The sequence below is a fragment of the Phyllostomus hastatus genome, unplaced genomic scaffold (assembly GCF_019186645.2).
Source record: "Phyllostomus hastatus isolate PE091 unplaced genomic scaffold, TTU_PhHast_1.1 phas_scaffold_39, whole genome shotgun sequence".
NCBI lineage: Eukaryota > Metazoa > Chordata > Mammalia > Chiroptera > Phyllostomidae > Phyllostomus > Phyllostomus hastatus.
In genome coordinates, this window is record NW_025334028.1 from 24,878,164 (window position 1) to 24,906,049 (window position 27,886).

The 27,886-nt window shown below is 37.9% G+C and overlaps 1 protein-coding gene across 3 annotated transcripts in view; it reads right to left on the reverse strand.

Annotated features, from left to right (window-relative positions):
- The window catches only part of SLC39A8 (solute carrier family 39 member 8), a 70,273-nt gene that overhangs the window by 13,109 nt on the left and 29,278 nt on the right, over positions 1–27,886 (reverse strand). For all 3 annotated transcript variants that reach the window (XM_045820156.1, XM_045820158.1, XM_045820157.1), the window contains exons 4-6: positions 24,802–24,971; positions 22,330–22,452; positions 21,692–21,859 (exon numbers count right to left, since the gene is read on the reverse strand). In XM_045820156.1, the coding sequence (XP_045676112.1) occupies positions 21,692–21,859; positions 22,330–22,452; positions 24,802–24,971 (461 nt within the window). The remainder of the gene's footprint in view (positions 1–21,691; positions 21,860–22,329; positions 22,453–24,801; positions 24,972–27,886) is intronic.

A 27,886-nucleotide genomic window follows, 5' to 3' on the forward strand; every position in this document is an offset into this window, starting at 1 on the left:
GAGGGGTTTTCAAAAATATGCTACAATTGTGTCAATGGCATTTAAAGTACATACTGATTAGTATTTACAGTTATCTCCATGGCCTATTTACATCGCTCAAAAAGCTTGCCTACTCTCACTACAGAAAAGGACAGCATTAACGTTCTTATACGTTTGAGAAGCGAGGTGCCATTTCTTATGAAAAGCCTTTATAATGTACTCCCCAGCCCACACAACTCTCATTGTTACAGAAAAGTCTTAAAGGGAGTCAGGAGGCACCGGGAAATTGGTTAATTTTTAGGGTTAATTGTAGACATGTTTTGCCGGGCTCCTGGAAAGCAGTGTTCCACAAACACAGGAACACCTACCTTGCTGAGCATGCAGGCTCCCAGAGTGGTTCAGATGAGGAAGCAGGGGTAGGGTGGGTGCGGCAGAGGGACGGACCCCACGCAACACCTGCCTGCTGTGTACTTACCATTTGACATGAATTATGTCAAAAGAACTGCAATGCAGAAGATCCCACCCAAGGTAGTACAGAGGACAGGGTAACTAGCCTTGCCTGCCAGAGATGAGAGAGTGCTCTCCGATTGGCAGAGAAGATCTACAGATGCAAGCCTCCTGGGGCAAGAAGCTTAGGAAAAGTGGTCAAAGGCAGGAATGACAGAGATGACAAGAACGATAAGAGAAAGTGCTAACTGCAGCCATGGTGACAGAACAGGCAGTTAGGACCACGGCGCAGTGTTAAGAAACAGGCCACCTGCCAGGAGAGAAGAAAATGAGCAACAGAAAGTTAGAAATAAAAAAAGTCTTCTCTGTGAGAGGGCAACCAGAACCCTGGTCTATATTTCAATAATTGAGAAAAAGGGAGGCCATCTCTACTCTGTATGTGAAGTGTGAGGGGTGGGAACTATAAGGGATAAGAACACCAGGACCTCGTTGCCTCTTAAAGATGTCACTGTGACACTCCGGCGACCTGATGACCAGTTTAAGAAAAGAAGTTCTATAGTGAGGAACTGAGCATCAGAGATACAGAATACACTTGTCAGCCGCAGAATAGAAATAATGATAATATCAGGAGTATAACCCATTAGCTGTACAAGTCATTTAATCTTCACAACAACCCTATGTGGTTATTGTCCTCATTTTACAGATGAGAGGACTGAGGCAGAAAGAGGTTACAGTAACTTGTGCAACCCCTAGAAAGGAGCAGAAACAGGGTTGAAACCTCTCTGCCAAACAAACTACACCCGTGACCCCTAGAGGGTGAGGGATTTAATCTCCCTTCTTCACTCCTCTTTGCCTGGTATCTAGCATGGTGGGCACCCTGTATATTTGTCTGAATAAAGGAAGGTGTAGTAACAGAAAAAGTACATTTTTCTCTCGTGGCAGGTTCACAAATTATTGTCACATGAAACATCTGTTCTAATCTTTTCCAAGAGTGAACACATGGACATTTACACGCAAGTGGGAAGGATGTGCATAGAAAAATGGTTCGTTAATCAATTCTGAATTGGTTGCTCTACCTCAAAAGTACCAAAGTGTTTTTGTTGTTCTTCGTTTGTTTACTTGACCATTCTTTTGTGATTAAAAGTTGTACAGCCAGATCAAAAGCTCTAGGAGTACAAGGATTTTTTTTTTTTTCATTTCAGCCCAGAGCTCGTTAGTAGGTGTTTGATACATGGTTTTTAAAAAATAAATGATGAGGAGCTCGGCTTGTTTTGCTGAGCTGAATGGAGAAATGGAATGCCAAAATTATATTCTGGCCAACAGATCTCAGAGTGCATCAACCTCCATCCCAGTATCTACTAAAGGGAAGAAGAATTATTTTAAATATGTGTATTGATTTCAGTGAGAGAGGAAAGGAGAGAGAAACATCGATTTCTCCCACACACGCCCCAACCGAGGATGGAACCCACAACCTAGGTATGCAGGGCAGAAGATTTTATATCAGCAGCCATCTTGCAACTAACTTTATGAGGCTGACACATTTCTCAGAAGATCATTGGAGGAAGAGGGCATCAAAATAAGAATAGAAGCAACAAAAGCAATGAACACTGTTGAGTGCTTACTGTATGCAAAATATTCTCCCAAAAGCCATGAGATGAGTACTTCCAACCTCAGAATCATAGATAAAGTATGAGGACACTAGAGGTAAGGACCCGACCAAAACCACAGTCAGAAATGGAAAAGCCAGGACTTGAACCCACACGATTTGTCTCCAAAGCCCATGCAATAATGAAAGGTGGAGAGACTGCACAAAAGAATTGAGTGTTTTAGGTAAGGAATTCTGAGTTCAGCAGTTTACTGCTATAATAATGAATGATTTTATTGCTGTTGTCAGCCCCTATACTAGAAGATGCCGGTGACTGAAGCACTGAGAACACACTAAGTTGATACTGTGAGGTTTGCTAAAAGAAGGAAATCTTACCCTTAGCAACAGCAGGGATGGACCCAGAGAGCATTTTGCTAAGTGAGGTAAGCCAGTCAGAGAAAGATAAATATCATATGATTCATTTGTATTTGGAATCTAATGAACAAAATAAGCTAGCAAACAAAATAAAAACAGAACCATGGATACACGAAACAGACTGACAGCCATCAGGGGGTGGGGGTTGAGCAGCTGGGTAAAAAAGGTGAAGGGGTCAAGTGAAAAATAAATAAATAACTTATAGACACAAACAACAGTATGATGACTACCAGAGAGAAAGGGGGTGGGGCAGGTAGAAGAGGGTAAAGAAGGAATAAATGGTGATGGAAGGAGACTTGATTTGGGGTGATAAACACACAATTCAATATACAGATGATGTATTATCAAACTGCACACCTGAAGACTATATAACTATTTCAACCAATGTCACCCCAAGAAATTCAACTTAAAAAAATAAAAATAAATTTCCCTGGCCAGTGTGGCTCAGTTGGATGGAGCATCATCCCGTAAACCAAAAGGCTGCAGGTTCAATTCCTGGTCAGGGCACATGCCTGGGTTGCAGGTTCAGTTCTGACCAGGACATGTACAAGTGGCAACTGATCAGTGTTTCTCTCAAATTGATGTTTCTGTCCCTCTCTCTCTTCCTCTATTCCCCTCTCTCTAGAATCCATAATCATTTCCTCAGGCGAGACTAAAATTAATTAATTAATCAATTAATTAATTAACTGCTAAGGGAGGAAAAATACCATTTTCAGGCTTTCAAATCTAGTCTATATAATCTATTGTTTACAGACCACAGCATGGATAGAATAATACTATTGTGTTCTTGACTACACCTTTCTGAGTTTGTTATGTTAAAAAATGTAATTTTAGAACCAGAGACTTATTTGAGATTATTGATACTACTTAACTGTGATACCACTTAAATATTAGAACACAGTTAACACTAACTTTGAAGAAAGTCCTCCATCTAGAATTTTCTCCAGTGTCATATAATACCAGCATCGATTGTGCCTGTGCCCAACCAATGCTGACCTTCTTTCCTAAAACCCACCGAACTGTCTCCCACCCTACAGACTTTGCACAGGCTCTTTGCTCAGCCGTGACCTTCTTCTCCCAGATCTGTGCATGGATACCTGCTTCTCACAGTTCAGATTTTTAGCTTAAATGTGTCCCTGGCCTCTCAAATTAAAGTAACTGCCAAGACATCATCCCATCCTATTTTAATTCCCTGCATAGTATTTGTAACCCTATGATGTTGAACTGTGTGTCCCATTGGAATGAAAAAAGTGCCAGAGAGCAGAATCGTCTTTTGTCTAATTCACCACAATATCTGCAGGTTATAGAACAGGATACCTGACAAGTGAATGAATGATAAAATGAATAACTGAATGCCATCCTCCTGCCTATTAATATAGCTTCACCAATTTGACCTATAGACATGGATGTCATTCAGAACATGAAATGTTACCACAAAAAGAAGGTGCAATTTAAGATTGTCATTACTGTTTAGCTATATAAGTTGCATGGCTCTGAAATTTTTGTCAGTGTCACAAAAATTACAATGAATCCAGAGATAATATGAACTATTTCTGCAAAAGTGATGCTTTCCCAGTAAAGAATTTTTGTGATTTTACTTCCTAAATACAAAACAACCTTTAGATTTGGGTGTTTGTCTTGCAGCCTGGAAAACTATTAATGATGATCTCTCACTTCAGTTTTTCTAATATGTACTTTATAACCTAGTAATAAAATAAAAGTAGACAAACTAGAAGCATCAGACCAGAGATCTGCATGGTATATTGAACCTTCAAAGGTAATCTGTACTGGTACCTTCTCAGCTATTGATTTTTTCTTTAATCTGCCTTCACTGAGTTGCTATAAGGGCTTAATATAGTTATGTTCAATAAGCAACTTGATATTCCTGAGTAGAAATTCAATAAAATGAAGTTTGTTCTCTTTTTTACTTTTAATGCTCTTACACCTGATAACATAAATAAAAAGCAATAATATCCCATCACTTTAGAAATAATTGGGCTCACACATTGGGCTCTCGCCATTCTGGTAAGAATTCAAAACTTACAATACACTCAAATAAATTGGGCCACTGATAAACTGGATGAACAAAGGTAAAGACAGGAGAAAGTCACCACCTAATTGAAATAAGTGAGGAATCATTAACTTAATTAGACTGAGATCCTTAGAAAAGATCTGAAATCTCTACCTAAAAAGCAGGCATATAGTAAAATGAAATTTCACCAGCCAATCAATGATCTGACTCGAACCTGATGGCACAATTGTCAACAGTAAGCACTTAATTTGGTCTTTGAATCCTCCTTTGCCTACTTTTTTATTCATTAAGATTATCAGTGAAGTGTGACTAGCTATAGAAGTGATATCTGTGATCTGGACACTTGCCTCAGACATGAAATTGAATAGATATGAATACAGAGACAGATGCATAGCTGTAAGTAAGTGTGTTTGTGTTACAATCTGCTAAAACTCAACTATGTAGTACAGTAGTGTCAAACTCGAAAGGCATTTTGGCAAGACCACACTTCATTTGCAAGGTGTTTTAGCTCTGTGATCTTTCTAATTTAGGATCCTTATTTTGAAATATATAAAATAAACAGAACATGTAATAACAGAATATAGTATAAATTCATTCTGCCTTTTCAAGGGCCTCTCCTGGGGACATAAAATTCATTTTAGAACAAAATACTTCACCCTGGCTGGCGTAGCTCAGTGGATTGAGCTCGGGCTGCGAACCAGAGTGTCGCAGGTTCAATTCCCAGTCAGGGCACATGCCTGGGTTGCAGGCCATGACCCCCAGCAACTGCACATTGATGTCTCTCTCTCTCTCTCTCTCTCTCTCTCTCTCTCTCTCTCTCTCTCTCTCTCTCTCTCTCTCTCTCTCCCTTCCCTCTCTAAAAATAAATAAATAAAATATTTTTTTAAAAAAAGAATAAAATACTTCATGCTTTGGCCAATTCTCCATCATGCAATACACTGAGTAAAAAGCACTCACCAGCTCTTGAACCCGTATACCCAAACTGCAGGATGTAGCATGTAAAAAAATATAGCACCACATAAATATTTCCAAATGAAAAAATGACATCAATTAAAGACAAAGGCATATTTTGGCAAGTTCAATATTTATGACAAGGACATCCTTTATAATGCAACCTTTAAAAAAACTTTGAGAGCTGGCTGGCGTAGCTCAGTGGTTTGAGCGTGTGCTGCGAACCAAAGAATCGCAGGTTCGATTCCCAGTCAGGGCACATGCTTGGGTTGCAGGCCATGGCCCCCAGCAACCACACATTGATGTTTCTCTCTCTCTCTCTTTCTCCCTCCTTTCCCTCTCTAAAAATAAATAAATAAAATCTTTAAAAAAAACTTTGAAAAAACTGGTGTGAAACGCACACCAACCATAGAACATGTATTTAAATTCCTCCATTGCTTATGCTGTTTGTGACTGAGCTTTCTACTCAACAAAATTAAGCAACTCCTTTTGATACCCAGAATAATTTGCTTGAACCTCTTAAACTTTTTCCTCATCCATCAAAGAAAAATGTGTTGGCATTCATTCTCAGTTGTTTTTTTTTTTAATCAACCAGCATGCATGGCGCAGCAGCTCAGCAATCCTTCATTATACTAATGGGGGGAGGGGGAATTAACTTGACATCAAACCTAATTGAGTAAAATCTCACTAATTCTTCTAAATAGGGATAAGTCCTGCTTGATTAGTGACAGTAATTTAGTATAGAACATGTTTAGATAAATATACTTTTATTGCTTTTCAGAACTCACACTAACGAAGGGCTCCCGCAGCCAGCTCAGGGTACAGTGGAGATCCTTATGAAAACCTGCCACATTTCATAGATTAGATTAATGTAGGATATCACTTATATAATAGCAACTAGGTGTTTCTTAGATCAAAACTTTAGGTGCATCTTGCCTATAATTTGCTTCCAAAGCAATTTTTATAGATGCTGCCAAGATACTCTACAGCCCAGCCTATAAGCAAAATATAACAAATTGTTATTTATCAGCTATGATTGATTAGCAGTCAAAATTAACAAGGTTTCACTAGGCAGGCAATCCTCAACTCAGTACAAATTATATTTCAGAAGTTCATTTGTAAGATAATTGCTAGAAATCAGAACTGATTAGAGCAATGTTGCCATTAGGAAGTGAGCATCATGTCTACAAAAGGAATGTGGGCTTGGGACTCAAGACCCCAGGAGGGGATCTCATCATAGCTTTGCCAATTACTCTCTGTGTGAACTTGAGTGAGTTACTTGACTTAATGGAGTCTTAATTTACTTATCTGTGAGTAGATTTAATACCTATCTCATAGGGTTTTGTAGGAATTAAACATAACAATAGCTGTAAGACACCTACTACAGTGCGCGTCTACTCTTACCCCTGGGCATTTATTTTCTTTTTTTTCTCAAGTATCTCTCTGTATCAGAGAACATTAGCTGAGAGATTGTAGAGCTGCTTCAGTGGGTTCATGAATCCCCTTAAATCGTATGCATAACTGGTTTGTCTGTCTATTCTGTTGCAAAAGCCAATGAGCTTCATTGAATAGCCTCCTAAGGGGAGTGATAAAGAACCAGTGCTCCTCAGAGAAATGTTCCAACATTTTTCAAAATTGTAAAAGGCCAAATGTTTAAAAATAATAATTGGCCTACATGCAGCTACCTGGTGGACTCCTTCAGTAAGCCCCCGCAGGTGTGCATGCAGCCCTTCCTGGGTCACAGGGTCACAGAATGAGAAGTTGTTCCATCTATAAGCCACACACTATGGAGGCTTTCTGTCCCCGTGGCTACCCAGCATCTAACTATATATTCACACCCCTGTCTGCTACTTGTCATCTCCCTTACCTACACTCTGGATGGTGGCCTATTGTTTGCAACTCCACAGGCCATTCCAGTCCTTCCTGAGGGGGTCAGGCAAAAGGCTGGCTGTGGGGGCCTCTGGTTTCCAGGATGAAAGGGCAGCCAGACTGAGGCTGCAAGGTCACCGTGCATTCTGGGCCGCCTGTGGCCCAGGCTAGGAAATGCAGAAAACCTCATTTGTCCTGCAATGTTCCTCCAGGCCCTCTGAGAAAGCTTAACATCGTGCTCTCTTTGAAGGAGAAATACTCACGGTGATTGTGTTGTTTATTACAGAGCCTGGATTAAAGGCTGTATTTAGAACTAAAGTGATAAATGAATAACTGATACCACTTTTGGCTACTGAACTTCCACATGTATCCTGTATGAACATTCAAACTCCCTTACAACAAACAAAACAACTCTGTATTTCTACCTAGTAAGACACATCTCTCCTTATAAGTGAGGATCATACAGAGTATAAATTACTACTCAAATTCAGCCACAATCTCATTGAATATTCTGTTACCTAATGATATTATAATGTTAACTTCCAATAACATGTATGTTAAGTAATTTGAAAATGGTGATAGGAAATAAGAAAAGGATGGCTATGTACAAATAAACATATGTATATTACAAAAATAAAGAAATAAAAATAATCATTGGAAGTATCCTCTGCACCCAGGTTACTATTCATCCAGTCTCCCTTACTAGCAATCCTTCAAGGTGGCTACAAGCGTCACCTTCTCAGGAGAATATCTGTGTCCACTTCACCTGCATCTCTTCCAGTCCCAGCACCTGCCACATCTTTCTCAACCCAGCAACTTGTGCACACCTCTGCTACAAGCACTCTTCAACTATACCCGGTTTACATGCCTGGAAGTATCTTTAAGGAATACCAAGTACCTGGTAGAATCCTGTCAATTAGATAGGAATTTTTTTCTTCACAAAAACATGTTTATGTTTGGATTTCATTCAAAGTGACCACGTGAGTTGATGAGAAGCATACAAATCAGGAAGCAACTTAGCTTTGTTTAAAAAAAATACTAAGTTCAATAACCCCCCACCTCTCACTTTTCTTATCTGTGAAATGGAGATAATCACACTTCCAGTCAAGGCTGTACATGAATAATATTGAAAAGTACTGAGCATACTCCCTGCACATGATAGGTCCACCACCATCACTATCATTGCTATTAACTATTCAGAAGTGACAGGTAATAAAAGTCTGACATACTTATTAATGGGTTCCCATACTGGGCCCTGAGTATGGTACAGAGACCAAAGACAATCTGCGTAGAGACAGCATTCCAGGACATGCAGTGCAAAATGATGTTTCTGGAACTTCGTACACAGGAGCAGGCTACTTTCACGTGTGACTGCCCTTGAACCCTCTGAAGTTTGCAGGCAGGCCACTCTCCCTGTCTGCAACAGTGTGGGGCTCTGCCCAGACGGACTGCCACTCTCCGTGCCTCGCAGCTGTGCACGGCGGTGCCCGAACTCACAGGCTCAAGGCTGCACAGGGCACATCTCCACCCCTGAGAAGACGGGCACAGGCTCAGGGCTGCGAATACTTCCTTTCTAGTAAGCTGATGTATTATTCTTGTTCGTGTTATCAAGGAGCATCCACTACGTACTGGAGGCCCATGGGGTTTCTTCTGTTCAACACAGGGCACCTCCCCATTCCACCCCATCCGTTTTCTTCTGCTTTTCCTTTCTAATGCTCCTGAAGATAGCATTGCCTAGTGCATGGGATTTTGTCCCCCCAGATCTCTTCTAATGCCCCTTGACACCAGAAATTTGTTGTGAAGGGAAAGCAAATCAATAACAAAATTCAGTCCAACAGCCTTCATAACCTTTATTCAAACATGCCATTTGGTTGGTGCTCCTCAGACTGCCACGGAAGCCCCTGTTCTCCTCTGTTCTATGCCAACCTTCATTAGCATGACTCTTGGCTATAAATCACTTCTGTGCTAAAGTAATCATCTATTTTTGAACATTCAAAATATTTCCCACCATATCTTCACAGATACAACGCTGCATAAAATGCCTTCCTCCTTCCAGTCGACATGTGCTTATAAACCTGACACATACTCCCACAGCTTGGTACTGAGAATCCTACTTGTTCATGAGGTGCTCAATATGCTGCCATTGAAATAAAGACTTTGTGGCTTTGCCTCCAAAGACAGTGTTGCACTGTTACTTTCACTTAATCCCCATTGCTCCTCAGAAATACCGTGATGTTTGGTAGTGTGGTAGCAGTAGTATTAAGCTTCAATATTTATTGTATACCTATGCTTATTCATTACTTTTGAAAGATTTTACTTAATCCTAGTAATAATCCTGACTGCTAGAGATTTTTGCCAATTTACAAATACAGAAAATGAGTTTTAGAAAAGTAAGTAACCTAATTAGTTGTCAAAGTCAGATTTAAACTAAGACCTACGACTCAAGTTCTTCTGACAAAGCAAAGTTGCTCTAATTTTCATGTTACTAATCTATTAACACACCTAATGAACAACACTATACTTCATAAATGATGCAATATTTGTGATAAAATATACTTATGTATTCATTTAGTCTGTTCCCCTGCTTTAAGATTCCCAATTCCAAAAATACAAAAATTGTGTATAGATTATCCATACTTGGTAATAGTATAGAAAAAGAAAAAAGTTCTAATAAAATTTAGAATTGTGAAAAACAGTAAATTCTGAAAAATGAAGGAGCTTTCTTAATCTAGTTAAGGTATCATTTTTTCTTAAAAAATGAAAACTGAAGCAAGCAACCTACTGAACTTAGTAGCATTCCCATCAAAGTCAGAAATAAGACAAAATGTCAGCTATTGCCACTTCTAATCAGCATTATCTCCTAAGTCCTTGTCAATGTAATGAGACCAGCAAAATAAGAGTTATAACAATTTGAAAAAAATTAAAAATGTGTTTATTTGCTCTTTGATGTCTGTATAGAAAATCTAAAAGACTAAGCAAAAAAAAAATACAAGAAATAGTAGGAGAGTCCAGCAATACTGCAAGATACAAAATCAATATTCTAAAATCTGTGTATTCCTATATATCGGTAATAACTAATTAGAAAATACAGTATGAAAAAATATATACCATTTAGGACACCTGCAAAGCTACAAAGTAATTAGGAATAAATCCAACGGAACAGTTTAAAGATAGTTATATGGAAAATTACCAAAGAAAATCTGAAATATAAAGATGTCAGCTGTCCCTCAATTGATCTGTAAGTTTGATTCAATGTCAATAAAAAATCTAAGATGATATTGACATGGAAAAATAAAGATAATTTTCAATTTAAAAAAGTGTAAGAAACCTTGTCTTAGAAGCTCAATGCTTACTAAAATTGATAATAATAAAGGCAGTGTGGTTTAGAACAACAATTTTTGTGGTACAGGGCAAGAAGAAAATAGAAAGTCCCGATTCAGACACTCTGGTGTATAGAAACTTGATATATGGCAGAGATACAATGATCTACCTAATAAGAGAAGCTAGAGTAACTGATTATCTATACAAAAGAAAAGCACTGATCTTTTTCTTATACACAAAAATAATTCCACATGGGAAATTAAACTTTAAATTTTATTTTAAAAAAGGAAGAATATCTATGTAGGAAAGTTTTCTTAACTGTCAGAGAGTAGAAAGCCTGAAGAAACATATTGATATATTGACTACATTAAAATTAAAGCTTTAAAAAATATCATAAACTAAGTGAAAAGAGAAGTCACCAACTCCAAAAATATATTTTACGCCATTTAATAATTACATAGTAGGATCCAGAATATAGGAGAAACTCCTGCAAATGACAACGACTCTCCTTGACCAAACACCAGTCAGGCTCCTCTGCGCTTTCTTCTCAACCACGTCTCAGCCTTGCGTGTCTGCTTCCTGCACCCTTTCACAGTCCGCTTACAGCAAGAATCTTGCTAAGGCGGTTTAGTAAGAATCTCCTGACCCTTGATATCTGATCACCCTGGTCTGCCTTCAGCAATAATCTTACTAAGCTAATTTAGCAAGAATCCCTCCTACCCTTGATGTCTCCCTCCTCTTAGTAATTTTCAAGCCACTGACCTCCTCATCCTGTTCATTAGCTATAAATCCTCAACAGTCCTTGCCGTGTTCTGAGCTGAGTCCCATCTATGTCCCCTATCAAGTCAACTCATATTGTAATAGCCTCGATGAAAGTCTCCCTCGCCATTTTAACAAGTGTCAAAACAATTGTTCCTTAATACAAATCAATTTTAAAAGACAAACAATTAAAATGTGAAATAGATGAACAGGAAACACAAAAGTAAACTCTTGACAATTAAGTATACAAAGAGATGCTAAAGGATGCTAATAACATACAGAGTCAAATCACAAGAAGATCCTATTTCAAACATTAAATTGACAATACACTGTGGAAAGTCTGAAATTTTCAAGTATTGTCAAATACATGGGGAAAATGTGAATTCTCTCTTGCTATTGAGGAAAGTGTGACTAAATACAACAGGTGGACTGCATTTTGCCATTACTCAGTAAAACCACATATGGGCAGGCTCTATGACTTTTCTCACCATACAGCCCAATTTCTCACAGAGATTCAGTAAGACAATTAAGTCTCAATGCCTTAAGGTGTCCATTATACACAGTAAATTAATGTATCTTTTGTGCATGTGGAATGCACTATGTATGTGTACCATCCTTAAAAGGTAAGAGAAAATAGTCACTTAAATTGGTTTTCTGTGGGGCTTACTTGTCTAGTTGAGAAAAGATCAATGGTTCTGAATCTGAAACTACCTAACTGCCCCCCAAGGCATTTAAGAAATGTGAGGGTAATGGGGGCTATTTTTCGGTTGTCATTAATGACTGGAGTGCTGCTGTTGACAAATAGCACCCCGGGAGCCAGAAATGCTTAATAGACCACAATGCACAGGAAACTTTCCCACAAAGAATTGTTCTGCTAGAAATGCCATTAGTCCCCACCTCAGCCCCAAACTCTCATACACAGGCCTGAGGAGACATGGAGAAGAATGCACACTGTAGCATTGTCAGAGCAACAGCTGGAAAGAAAAAAATTATCATTGTCAGAGAAAATGGATAGACAAGTAGTGGTAAGATCACATAGTTAATATCAATCTAATAGACATACAGGTACTCAAATCAAGTTGGAAATGGAGAAGTTTCTGGTATTTTATCCTGATAATTAACAAAAGGTTTCAGTCCACTGTGAGTTGGACTCTTTGCATGAAGTTTCAAAGGTTCTTTGGCAAGCAGTATGTGGGACTGGAAATAGTCGAGATTTCTCTCCAATTTCTAGGGGGATTGAAAGGATGTCTCTTGATTGAAATGTCCTGTCTTTAAATATTTTTTCTTTCTTTTATTTTTTATTTCAAGATATTCATTTATTCAATAGAAATTAGATTGAGGAAGAGGGTTATATACAGGGGGGAAGAAAACCCTAACAGTCTAGAAGTTATACCCAGAAGTCAAATTTAATAACATTTTGATGTTTGCATGGACAGAATACATATATCAATGAATTAAAATGACAAACTCCACAAAAAATTAACCACTTAAATGTTTATCAGTTAACAAAAATCTTCCCTTTTTATTAGGATATCATAGCAGTCCATAACTGACCCTTAAGCAGCCCTTAATAGATTAAATAGATTAAATTTGGGTACCTTCCAAAGCACTTTTATAAACATTATTTTACCTGATTCTCCCAGATAGCCTAGTAGTTGGTAGTAAAGATGTGTTTTCTTTATAAAGTTTCCTTGTCAATGGTGATGTTACCAGCCTCACTGTGTGAGATCAGGAATGTCCCAGCTAGCCGGTTGATTGGCTAATTTAAGGAGTTACAACAGATAACCCTAAGCCCCTCCTCACGTGGGTACCAACTAAAATACTTTCACCAAATTTACATACCTGGGCCGTGGTCTACCTGGGAAAGCAAAAGTACTTCTCAGTGGAGGATTTCCCTTTTGTGCTGAGTTACTCTGACTACTTCAAACCACTCCATTTTAATTCTAATTTAATTTAGATTGCATGTACTCTCTCTAGTGGTGGGACTTTATTCACTGCTGTTCTATCTTGTCTTTCAAATTAAGATTTTTACATTGGTAACACTAAATTTTTCATCTTTATAATTAATCGCTATAAATTTCTATATCCATATTTAAAAATTAACGGCACTAACTGCAACCCTTAATTCAATTTAAGAGATTTTATGTACCCCAATTATTTCAATAATATGACAATCAAATGTCTTTCATTCATTAATTAAAGTGTCATTCTTTTAACGCCCTTTCTAATGAACCGGAAGCATCGCAGTGTGACAAACGCAACTGTACTTGTAAGCATGTCACTGAGCCACTGTGGCAGAGAATCTGTGGGGCAACACTGATGATGTCGTTCAAATGGCAGATCAAATTGGACTCTCAGGTTTCATTCCATTGAATTAGAGTAAATGTTTCAAGTTCTCTTAGTCTATCTGACAGAGATCACTGGCAGTTTTATAAGTATTTATATTCAGAAGTTGTCTTTATTAACAAATGGCCTTCAAGTACTCAAATTGTAAAATAAATAAATAATGGAGATGAGAATGCATGGAACTGCATATGTTTTATCCTCTCATAGTGTTTCTCTGTTCCAGAAGAAAAATACAAATAAAGTCAAAAGCCTTTACAATTTGGTAGAAGAAGCTCTTTTCTAAATGATGACCTAAGCATGTCGATTTATAAGTTCTTTAGAGTAATGAAAGTTAAAGTGACGGGATTTGATAGATTACTATGATTAAAAACTAGAAAAGAGAAAAATTGGTGAACAGAAGAGGAAGAGAAATACATAGTACCATATACATACAATGTGTCAGATACATTGTTATGTAGTTCACCCATCATAAATTATTTAATTTTCACAAAAACTCATTAATTTAAAGAATTTTTTCCTTGTCATTTAACAGTTGAGCAAACAAAGGTGCTGAGATATTAATTAATTTTCCCCAAGTCACACAACAAACATTTTATTACTAAAATGTGAACTCCAAAGCCCTTGCTACCTCCTCTATACCCACTGGCCCTGCAAAAAAAAAAAAAAGAAAAAGAAAGAAAGAAAGAAAGAAAAGAAACGGAGATTCAAAGAAAGCACCAAGGAAGCTAAAACAGCAGTGGAAGGATAGTACTGCATCACAGAACCAACTAATGAACAATTCCAAGAGCGAGAGAGGGAGGAAATGGCTTTCAGTGAAAAATCTGCCTTTATGTCTCTGGTATTGAGTCTATAATAGACAGTCAAGTATGTCCTACAGGAATTCCTCAGAAAAACAATGTGTTGAGAATATAGCATGCTGCCTAGAAACATCACTTGTATCGTTCTAGAAAATAGGTAGATTCTTTAAAATTATACACAATTTAATATTGGAGGACATGATGAAGAGGAGAGAGTATGTAAAGACTAGTCAGTGAGTGGAAATAATAGGCAGTGTATTACAGGGTAATGTTTAATCACATGGACCTTGTACCAGGTCCAGGATGGACCAGGATGACTAGGTTTAAATCTTTACTTAGTACCTGTGCAACTTTGGCTAAGTTGCTTAACTTCTCTATACATCAGCTTCCATACCTTAAGATGGAAATCATGCTTGTACTTACCTGCTAGGGCTGTTATGACAGGAATAAACGAGTTAATATATGTGGAGCAATTCAGACAACGTCTGACCTGTAGTCTTATTTCAGGATTCGTTAGTCTTTGGAAAGTCGGACAGTGAATAGTGTAGGGAAGGAGAAAGTTTAAGAAATCCTCAGGAGTATAGAGTCAGGAAAAAAGAATAAGGTAGTAAAGACTAGCAGGGGTGTTTAAGTTTTGGATGTCTCTGGGCTGTGCTAGAAGAAGAGTTTTCCTGGACCTGGACATTAAATACACACATACCAACAAAAACTGAAAAGCAAACAAAAAGGTTTTAAGTAAATTTATGATTTTGTGTTGGGCTGCATTCACAGTCATCCCGGGCTGCATGCAGCCTGAGCACCACAGGTTGGACACGCTGGCATGAGAACATGTTTGTAGACAGGGGACAAGGAGAGATTCAGGAAAGATAAATGAAAACAGAAAGCGACCATGCGAAAGGTGAGCACATTTGGAAGAACTGGCCTTAAAAAAGAGGAAGGATGCAAGTCCTGACAGGAAAGGAAATGGAGAGCAGATGAGGACAGAGAGCAGATTTTCAGGATGTAAGAGATGAGACCGCAAAGGCCCGATTCCAAATAATGAGCTCAGTGTCTTCATTACAGAAAGAAAAGGTAGAAGTGAGAATTTAGGGGAATAATAAAAAATGTTTAGAAAAGTAATTCTTGAAAATATGAAAAGATAGTCACTAATGATGAATAAATGTACAGCTAATATCCCTAGAGTGTGGGCTAATTCAAGAAAACTCAAGTACCACTTTTTATGACGTTCACAACACAGAGACCAGAGCCAATAAAACGGCTTGTAGCAAGTTAGGAAACACTGAGGCAGATCTGGTGAGAGCACATTTCACCACCAACCCGGCTGTACCCAGACGTCCTCCTCCCGATTGCCTAAGGGCATCATTTGCCTCTAATCAAACCAGCTTTTCTGTGAGCAGTGGTTAGTCAAAACCAATGAAAACCACTTCTTATGTAATTTTATTGCCTGTGTAGTTTTCAATTTTAACTGACTGTCAATATAACTGCATACCGGAAAATAGCTGATTTTTGTTTTTAAATCTTGTGATGTTAAAAATCTATGTGATTTTAAATAATAGGCCGGTTTTTGGTGAAATATGGCAAACTAGACATATGTATTTTTCTCCAGTCCTTTCTGAAAATCCCTGACATAAAAGAACAAGAAAGCCATAAAGGCACAAGGACAGAAAGAATGGAAGATGAAATGATAGCACTGAGAAATTTATTTTGAAAGATGAAAAGAGGAGACTGAGTTCCAACTGACTTCACAGAGGAAAAAATTCAACAAGAAGCAAAGTGAGGCTGGGCCCAGAACCTCAGAAACATTGAGGGATTGAAGGTGCCCCATCCCTATGAAGGTGGCAGGTAAAGAGTGAACCTAAAAATAAGGCAATTGCTTGTACATTTATTTAGGAAGGAATTAGAACCCCAGATCTTGCTCCCAAGCCAATGCAGCAAAGCAACCATCCCAAATGGTAACTAGAGATTTACCTTCTGGGGAAATTGAACCTGAGAGACCCGCAATCCATGGACAGAAAGCACAGACGAGGGTTGGAGTGAAGTATGGTGCTGCAGTCAGGTGCTCACACAGCTCCGGCCCCACCCATCCCCTACGTCCCCATATGCTATGCGTAGCCAGGGGTATCTGCCACACTTCCCACCTCTAGGCAAGAATTGACAAAACCAACCACCCAAGAGAAAAGACTGATAGACAAGCCCCACATACATACACAGGGCTTCTGAACAGCTATTTGTGTTTCCGCTTTTCAGTATAATATTATATAACATTTCATTTATATTATGGAAGGGTAGAAAGTTTGTCTGTTCTATCCCACTAATGCATTCCCAGTACTTAGAATAGTGCCAAGTACACATTAGATACTCTGTAAATATTTGATGAATGAATTGTTTTAAAATCTGTGGACTCTCATAAAGACTCAAGAACATCAAAAATGTAACCTTTATATTTGTAGAGTGCTGCTTCCAGTCAGTCAGTTATTGACAAAGTATGTCTCCCTAACATCACACTTTGCAGCTGAATTCCACTTCATTGCACCTCAATTTTAAATGTAAAATCTACAATAGTCAATTTCTTTAAATGGCTGATATTAATTTTTATTCTGTTAGGGAAAATAAGTGGGTTTTATCACTTTATATTTATTTGCATCTATTCTTAAATGAAAGCACAAGAGGTCTTCATTTAGAAAATGAGCCCGATTACAGAAGCCAGGAGAAACAAGCTAGATGGGCCCTCTAGTGGCCTTGAAGAGCTAGTAACACTCCCCAAAATAGCTAACATTCCTAAGGAAACAAGTAATAAATCCTTTATGTCCTTTATATGTGGAATACAAAGAACAAAATAAATGAATAAACAAAATAGAAATGGACTCATAGATATAGTTAGGCTGACTGAAAATGGTGAAGGGATTAAGAAGTAATTACAAAATAATCACAAGGACATAAAATGCAGCATAGGATATACAGTGAATAATAGTGTAATAACTATAACTATGTATGGTGCCAGGTGGGTACTGAAAATATCAGGGGAACACTTTATAAAGTATATGATCATCTAACCACTATGCTGTACACCTGAAACTAATACAAATAATATTGAATGTAAACAGTAATTGAAAAAATGTTTAAAAAATACACCAATAACCACAGTCCTGTCAAAGCTGTGGATTTGGGAAAGACACACCTGGCTGCAAATACTGAAATGACTTCTCCACATGACTACACAGTAATCAGGGGAAGAAAAGAAAAAAGCAGCAAGTATCACAGGTTGAGACGTGAAACATCACTCGGTGATAACCAAGTAACTGCACTCCCGTTCTCCCGAGTACTGCCTTCTGCTCATCCCCCATCACCTTCACTGGTCCTGAAAACTCATAGGATCCTGCCTGCACACCATGCCCCACAGGGGCTGCAGTGCCCAACACCGGCTGGGCCTGGGGCAAGGGTGCTAAGGAGGTTTCACATCATCTGCATAAGTATTTAGAAGTTACAGTCAAGCTCAAAAACTGGTCAATAAATGTTTTCTATCCTCCTACTACGCTTCCATGGCAACAAATTTTTTAAAAGTTTGTGTAAAGCTATAATTTTTCATTTTTTTTTTAATTTTTTATTTTTAGAGAGGGAAGGGAGGGAGAGAGAGAGAGAGAAACATCAGTGTGTGGTTGCTGGTGGTCATGGCCTGCAACCCAGGCATGTACCCTGACTGGGAATTGAACCTGCGACACTTTGGTTCGCAGCCCACGCTCAATCCACTGAGCTACGCCAGCCAGGGCTGAAAGCTATAATTTTTTTATGACTGGATATAAACAAAATACCACAGGCAACTAAATGTAAATATTATCATATATCTGAGTATTCTGTGATGAACCAGAATTGTTCGGATTAATATTCACAGTGCTATCCCTAAGTCATGCATTTTAATCATTCTGTAACAATTCTTTTGTTTTTTCCTACATTTCAGCAAATCAAGAATCATGCTGTTATAATCTAAATTGTCACACAATTTGTGTTTTATTGACAGAAATATCAAATTACACTACTTTTTGTAAGTCACTCTTAGACAGTTTCTTATTATTTTCAATTTGGAAAACTTCATTGTGTGGAAGCAGTAGCAACAGGAATTATCAAAGAAAACCTTAAGGCAATACTTGGACTCAGAAATAAACCATAAATTTTACATGTCATGCTTGGTCATTCTAATGGGTCACCTGGGTTATTTGTGTCATGGAAAATATTGGAAAATATTTTAATTTTATTACTAAAACCACTATCACTTATATTACAATACCTACTACCTCTTAAAGTGATATCTAGACCCATATGTTTCCTAAGTTCTATTTCTTTCCATTTTTTAGTGCAATGTAAAGAGAAAAGTGAAAATAACAGTATTTTGCTCAATTTGCTTAAATCTCTCTTCACTCAAAATTATACCTTCAGCCAAACTAGCCAGAGAATAGCCCCCATAAAAAAACTAGCGTCAGGGCTCGTCTTCAGGCCTGGCAGGAGGCAATCATTCTGGCACCCACTCCTCTGCCTTCCGCTGGGCTTCTTATTCCTGGAGGTATGCTTCCACAATCCAAGCTTCCTTCCACCTCTCATTACTGGTAGTTTACCTATCTGTACAATTCCACAGTTGCTTCTATTCAGAATATTGAGGAAATTGTGCCGCTGGCCTCCAGCATTGATGTCAGGAATCACAATGCCATTTAGCTTCCAGTTCTCTTATATGTGACTGCTTGACTATTCTCAGAGCCTTTAGAACATTCTTTTCCCAGACATTTACATGCCTGGCTTTTCTTCTCCTTCATTATCCAGTTCCTCACCTGTCTCTTAAGGGAACTTTCTTGACCAGTCAATCAAAGAAGATCCTGCATGTCACTCCCATGTCACCAAGTTTTATTGTCATCAAAGTACTGATGGCTACCTGATATTTTCTTGTGTTAGTCTTTTCTATACTGTCTCTTTCTGCTGAATAAACTTTAAACTCCACAAGAATGTATCTGCTTCAGAATCCCCAGTGCCTAGGATAGTGAGCAGTTATCAATAAATGTTTATGGACCCAGTGAATGAAAGCCTGCATATTAGCACTACTACCAGAAGTAGAGCAAGAACGGCCTTTTGATTGATATTCCTAAATTACGTAAAACAGGACCATGTCTGGGGCCCCAACATTGTCACGGTGCTTATATTTACTTCGGACAAGTCTTCTGGCTACAGTGTATCATAAAGCTTTAAAAATAAAATCACACTGGAAATATTGAGGGGAACATTATGGAAAGTATATGATTGTCTACCAATGAAACTGGACACCTGAAACCAGTACAAAATAAAACTGAAAGACAAACAAAGAATTTTTTTAAATGAGACAAAAAACTAAAATCAAACTTTTGACCAGTTCAAATTATTTGTCCTCAGAAAGCAATGCCCTTGGGCCAGTTTGTCTTCTTCCCCTATAAAAAATTACAATTTATTAAGAGTTAATGAAGAGTTAATCATCTTGGTTCTAGCAGAGCAATGGCATGAAGACCACAATTCGGCAAGGTGTGTGAGAGCACAGCCTTCAGCATCAGAGGGCCTCGTCCTAATCCAGACTTCACCATTTAGGATCTGTGTGTTCTAGGGTTTGTTATTTAACCCTCTCTAAACCACAGTCTCCTAATTATAGCACTACGTGTCTCTTTGGCTATTATTAGAATCAAATGAGATCATTCATCTAAATTTTAGGTGTAGTCCTTGAGCTTTTAACAAATATTAGCTCTAATTAGTATAAGAAATTATCTATTTGAACATTTCCATATTCTTTGCAAAATAGTAGCTGAAAGTATCATTCATTGCATTTGAAATAATTTTCTGTCTCAGCTTGGTGCAAACAAAAATTGCCTCTTCAAATGCACTTGGATCTTTTTCCCTAATCAATTGAAGAAGTAGATGACCAAACATGTTTTCTTTACAGAAGGAAATTCACATCATTTTCCATAATGACCTTTTCCAGAGACCTTTTTTCTACCATTTTCCCCTTGACTGGTTTTCCTTTTGGTTTTATTTTTAATTGTCCTCTTTTATATTGCTTTTAACGTTGTAGCTTGTGACTCTGAGTGACCCTGGTGAGGTTAATAAACATCTGGAGCTCCACTTTCTTAATCCGTCAAATGGGAATTGTTGTGGACACCAATGACACTGTTATCCTAGCATCTTTTTTTACTCACTGTTCTGCATCCATATTCCCTTGGGGCCATATAAGGGACCCAACCCTCTAAGTGCTTAGATGAGTCTAGAAGTAGACATCTAATTCAAGCTGGACCAAGAAGAACCTTGCTCAGAATTCTGGATTTAAGACTGAAAGAGTCAGGTCAATTTAGTAGCTGAAATTATAAGACATAAACCTCCATAGTTGCTAGTGTCCACATTTCCCACTAATGTCAGAGTTGGTCCACAGTGAAGAAAAGAATGCAAGGAGGAAAAGAGGGGGTCCTAATGGTTCTGATGGTCCTTAGGCTCTGGTTCTTCCTGTAGCTCAGCTGTTCTCTTAGATATCCCACTACCTTTCCAATAAATTCTTCTCTTTGCACACATAATTTGAATTTGATTTCTATTACTTCAAACTGAAATATTTCTAACACTAAGAAAACAAACCTTACTTTGAATAGTGGATGTAAAAAGTAAATGAGATAAAATATTTAAGTGCCTAGCATGTAACCTGGCATATAATACTTGTTCAAGGAATGATGCCTATGAACATTATTTAGAAGATGGAAATACAACTTCTAAGTTAATTAATTAATAAATATAATTTTGATAGCTTACAGATCTTCCTTCTTCTTACAGTTTAAAAATCATGCAAAGGGATTATTTGGTTTCGGATTGTGAAAGATTGCAAAATAAGAGAAATGCTCTGATTAATTTTGCTACATGTTATAGTATAAATCTAAGTGACTCTTACATGGTTAAACAATCTTAGAGGATAATGAAGCCTCAGATACAGTAACCCACAATTTCTTGCTTAATTCACTAGGTTAGAGTAAACATAGGGTGAGAAAGTAGAAAAAACTCAGACTTACATTTTACTTATCCCACATACACAGGACTAAGTCTCACCCATTTAAGTATACTAAATACTGACTTGGCAATCTTCAGATAAAGGATCAAGTTAGTAACAAGAAAATGGAATTACCATACCTGCAGAGACACCACACTGACACTGTCAAAATGGATGTGTCCATTAGGCTCTGTGACAGCTGGATTTGCATAGCACGTCACACCGTTGATGGCGGGCAATGTTTTAGGTTGATGAGTTTTTTCTTGAGAAGGACCAAAGTCATCATTACTAAAGTGGGTATGATCATTCTACATGGAAACATTAAAAAAAGCAAAAAGAAGTTATAAGAAGGAAAAAAGATGGCTCATGCAGACAAGTAAAACAGAGTTTAGTGTTTATCTATAAGAGAAAAATGTTATGCCTATTCTGTGTGTACTCTAATCTTTTTAGATTTACAATTTTTTCTTCTTTTAATTATATCCTCATTTGTTAGAGTCTATTATATCTCTTTTTTCAAGTTAGGGTACATGTAACTTCTTATTTTGTTGAATATGAATGGAATATATCTGTTATTCAATGTTAAATTATTAGTACTTACTCCAAATTCTACAGTATAAATCAAGTGTTTCTTTTGATCAAATATATTTAATGTATTGACTTTTCTTTGTCCTTACATTCATAAATCTAACACATTAACAATCCATGGAATCTTTTATTTGCCTATATAAAGTAGCTTAGCCAAGTAAAATATCAAAAGCTTTAAATAAAGTCTATTTACCTCACCATATGTCTTTAATAACATCTTAAGTATTCGTTCAAAAAAGAAAAGTAGGTAAAAGCCACCAAACACAGCAACCGCCTTCTCAACATAGTTGTCAACTTTGGGATTAAATCCAAATGCCTGGGGAGGAAAAAAAAAAAAGAAATTCAGTTAAAACCAAGTAATATAACTTCATTTCTGAAAAATAATACCAAAATTTCTCAGTATCCAATTTTCACTGAAGTTCTACATCCATCTTTACATCCAGGTAATAATACTGGGAACTTAGCTGCCAAAATTACAAAACAAAAACTCTGAAACTCAAGTAAGCCAATTCTAAGACATGTCTTAGAGATCTCCTAACTAGATGGTATCTGGTAAACAAAACCGTGAACATCTTACATTGTTTCTTAGTTATACCACCTGTAGCAATAAATGCCTCAAGAGAAGAAACTAGTAGTAAAGAAACAGCGATGAATGCCTCATTTGCAAGATAATATTAGATCTAGGTAACGAAGAGAAATGAGACTATTCACTTTCTCCAAAAGTAATGTATTTGTCTATTATACCCAGAGTCAAATTTTTAAAGCAAATATGGCAAGCCACCTGGATTTCTGTTTTCCCAGAAGAAATCCTCTCGAACCTAGTGAATCCTGATAAGTCCTACTGAGATTAAATAACTGAAAAACCAGCCCGAGAATAAAGAAGAGAAGACTTAAGATACCAGGTGTGTGCACACGCACACAAAATGGTGAGAATGACAGTTTATTGCTTAGAGGATAGAGGACAAGATCTGGAGTTTGAAAATATACAGAGTAAAGATATCCCTAACAGACAAGAAACACAAACTTAAAATAAATAAAATAAGAGGAGAAAGCTTTACACCATTCCAGACGTGGTGAATCTTCCCTCTAAATAGCAGCCTAAGACAGAGGATGCCCAGGTCCTGGTTCTTTGCCTGCCCCTGGGCAGAGCTCAGGGCCCATCTTCATTTGAGTGACTTCTCTATGCTTTTTCATTCAGTGCAAAAAAGGGAACAAATGTCTACTTTATGTATGTAACACAGAGGTTATGAAAATAAAATGAAGTAACAAGAATTTTGCTAAAAAAAAAAAGAAATATCTACAGAAATCTGAGGTAATACTACAAAGACAAATTCTTCAGTGCTTATATAATTCCCTGATCATCTATAATTTCTTAATTATCACAGACAGGCAAAAAAAATCGACAAATGCTATTGAGGAAGTTTCTTATTTTCCTAAGAAATGTCATATGTACTACTAAAAATGGAAAACCCCAAAATCATAAGTTTGAATCTCCAGTCCACACACAGTATCAGTTTTTTAAATTTAATTTGACCCAAATATCAGGTGAGTTAATATATACACATATAATATTATATTAATGTGTTACACGTATAATATAACATATAAACTTCTCTAATCAGAAAATCTGTACTGCCATTCTAGTTTTGTTCTTAGCTCACTGTATGGTTAATGTAATCCCCCTGGATTTTTTTTCATCTCTACAGTTGAGATGGCCTTCCTAGTTCCTTTCTAGATATAATGATAACAACAATGATAATAAATCTGACTCTAAAAAGTTATACCCCCAATTTCATATACAGCTGTGAAAACTAAATGAAGCTTTATGTATAATTTTCTACAAGTTATAAGATGAGGGTAATACCCTGAACCGCTATTTTTCTCTTTGCTCGAGGCTCACCGCCCCGCTTTTGTGTATACACTGAGGGTGAGGGGGACACAGCCCACGGGAGTGCTCCCCCAGCCTTTGTGGCGTCCTCCCCTTTGTTCTTTCTCTTTCCCCTCTCTTTCCTCTCAATCACTCTTCTTCCTCTTTCTCTCTCCCTTATATGGCCATAATATAGATTTAAAACAAAAGATATATTGTGTTTGTTGATTAACTGAATGTAGTACACTATAGTCAATGTCAGATCAATAATACATTTCATAAAAGGAAACAAAAGTTGCTGTTTTTCACTGGCCCTCAATTGATCTTTTTCCAGAATAAAAATTAAAAAAGTGAAAAGGTTTGTCAACCACACACTTATTTATCCTCTAGTCTTCAATAGCTATAATAAATATGTAAGGAATTCTGTGATATATGCCTCCAGTAAATTTGACATTGCATGCTCTTTAGAAAAAATAAATAAATAATAAAAGTAGGTAGAAAAATGAAATTTTCCAAATGCAAGATGGAATAAATGTTTAAAGCCCTCAGAGGTGTCCCAGCGCTGTCTGAGCACGTCCTGGGGGCCAGCCTCCTGGAATATCAATTCTGTCTCTCACACAGACACTCCCTGATGCTTGAGACAAGCTTCTTCACTTGCTGTGATTCAGCTCTCTTTTACACAGAACACTATACACCAGACCATAAAATTCTGTGAGAATAATAGAGGTTTAAAATGTACAAAGTGCTGGAACATTTGAAAGAAACAATTATTCACAGAAACAGAACTAACACCCTTACCTCTGGAATAAGTTGGAAGATTGCATTTGAAAATAGAGTCCCGATAGCCAGCCCCACAAAATAGGTCAAAATCTTGGGGAAATAAGATTTCTTTATCAACGGAGTCAAAATCAATCCGAGGAGAGATGCCAGATTAATAATTGTCACTGACAGGAATCCATATCCCCAAACTGTGAATCAGAAGGAAAGATGAAAGATTAGTCAGAGCAAAGGAGCCAAATGAAGTCTTAACTCTACATTAAACTCGAAATGAATTTCTTCTCTAAAAGCTTGAAATAGGTATGTTCTTTTAAACAAAATCATCTCAATGAAAACTATATAGAAAATGGGGACCACATAGCACAATAAATACTAATACAAACACTGTGTATGCTTTCATCAGTCCTAAGCCATCATTACTGGATGGAAGAACAGTATTGCCTGCAGAGAATTTATGTAGAACAGAGAAAATCTGAGGTCCACAGGCTCCAAACCACCCAGTTTTATCTATTGGTTCACAGCCTAGTTAACACTCAGCCTTTCAGAGGAATATAGAGGCAGTGTGAGCTTCAGGGAAAAGGTACAGTAGATGGGTGGTAGTGTGTTAACTTCGACGTGACCATAGTTGTTGACATTGAGCTTGTAAAAATCACTTGTCTACAAGCACGTATGGAGAGCACCTTCTTGGGGAAGACAGTACCTCCGCCCTCCAGCTTAAGACTGAGCTGGACTCAGCCCAGCGCAGGGAGCCCTCAGGAAGGGAACACATGAGGGCAGGAGAGAGCATCTGCATTGCACAACTCACCCTGTGGGACCCAAGTTATGGGAACAATACCCTGTACAGTAGAGACCCTGGAGACAGAAGGAAGTGGTGCATCTTTCACCTCTTTATACCCAGAGCCTGGAAACCAATGGGTGCTTAATAAATGCTCCTTAGGATGAAGTGGATGAATGTTATCCTAAGCTCTACAGCTAATGGTGTGTGTGACCTATTGCCTTTGGGCCTCAATTTTCCCCAGTTATCCCAAAGGGGCTCGTTTTTTAAAGACATAGTGGGAATGTAAGTGGAACATATTGTGAGCACAGGACAGTCACGATGGCAGTGCAGGCTGACATACAAATGGCCCTGAACCACGTGACATGTGGCTTTGCCCATGGCGCCCACACACTGGGCACAAAGACAATGTGGAAGATTAGAAAGCAGGCTCCACATTGCCGCTTCTTTGTCCAGAAACCACTTTTAAATGTTGGGCCACTTTTGTCATGGACATGATCATCTGAGTACCGGAGAAACACAGTGCTTAGTGAGTGTTTGCCGTGTCCCAGGCACTGTGCTGAGAGACTAACATTAATTCACTTGATCCTCACAAAACCCTGTAAAGGTAAGAACTACTATTACCTCCTTCATACGGATGAGGAAACCAAAGCATGTGGAGTTCACATGAACTGCCCACACCATGCAGATAGCAAGTCATGCAGATTTCAAACCTACACAGTCTGTCTCCGGGGCCCATATTTTTTAGCAATATGCTTCAATACTCCTGCAGAAGTCATTTATTTTTAAAGAGTCCATGGGGCTCACAAAACTACAGAGTTTATAATATGCTTTATGACTACAAAACTGTCCACCATTATTCTATTTCAACTGATCCTGTCTACAAATAAACAATCTTAGCAAACATTCATAGTGTCTAGGATGGAAACCATGATTCCTGCCAACAAGCAACTCAGATCTTTTGCTTGCGCAGCTGAGAAATGTGAGGACATGCCCATACACAAAGTAATATAGGGCAGCCCACACTGAGGACCAAATGAAAAGAACAAATAATAAATGTTACTACATTACCACAAGAATCATCAGACTAACCCTTTTATCTTCTCCACTTTCTATCAGTTCGAGACTCCTGACCATGCCCTGCAAAGTCATCTCACTGGACCTACAAATGTCCACCTCATTCCCATTTATTAGCTTATCACCTAAAATAACACTAACTACTCTCCTCTGACTTTTCACGTAGAGAAAGTTCTTGACCCCACATCTTCTTCCATGATATATCTATGTGTAGCATCCCTTGTTATGAATAGCCTTCTATTCCATCACTAGCCTACACACATGCATTCGTTCAAACAATATTTGTAACCTCATTGCATAGACAGGATACATACAAGTTGAAACTAAAATAAAAATGCAAAGAAGTTCTTGAGTATCAAAGAGAGGCAAAGCCACATACATGCATTAAACTCATCACCTTCCCCTAAAACATCCTCCTTCACTACCTTTGTTCACTATTTCCATAAATAGCAGAAACATTAGGATCAATTTCAATTCCTCGTTCTCCACCAGTCAACTCCATACATGGTTGGTGACCAAACGCCATCAGCTCTGCTTGAGATATCTCCCTGCAGCTTCTCCATCCTCATTACCTGTGCCTTGAGTTCAGGCGCTCACCATCTCTCACTCCCTCATCTGATGCATTATGACAGTTTTCTGTCTGGCCTTCCTCCCCACAACTTGACACGGGCTTCTTATCCTAAAACACGACTCAGATCATCTCACGGCCCTATGTGAAATTGCCCTATATCACCTGACTCCCAGACAGCCTCCCCAGTGTTATGTACCCCCTTCTCAACATGGCCTTTACACAGACACACTATTTTCCAAAAATGGAATTGCCTTTACTTCTGGCTCTCTCTCTGGAAATATTTTTCAATCTTCTTCATGGCTCTCCAGGCCAACTCAAAGGCCTCCTCTGTGAAGCTTCCCTAGCTCCTCTAGGTGGCAGCTCCTTGTTTGGCAGGCTTTCCACAGCTTTTTGACTAAAGATAATTGGGCCACTTACCATTTCTTGTGTGCTACAGTAATTTTATCACATATATTTGTCTATATCATATAAATTATGAGATCTTCAAGGAGAGGGCTATGTTACATTCATCTTCAGTGCCCAGAATGTTGCTTAGCAAATAGCACCTGTTCCTTGACAAATGAATTAATGAAGTTCACATTTCAAGGTACAGCCCTGAACTCCATCAAAAAATACCAATTCATCTGCTTATCCAATCTTTCTAACTTTCTTTAATATTGTGCACATTTACCAGAACCACTTGG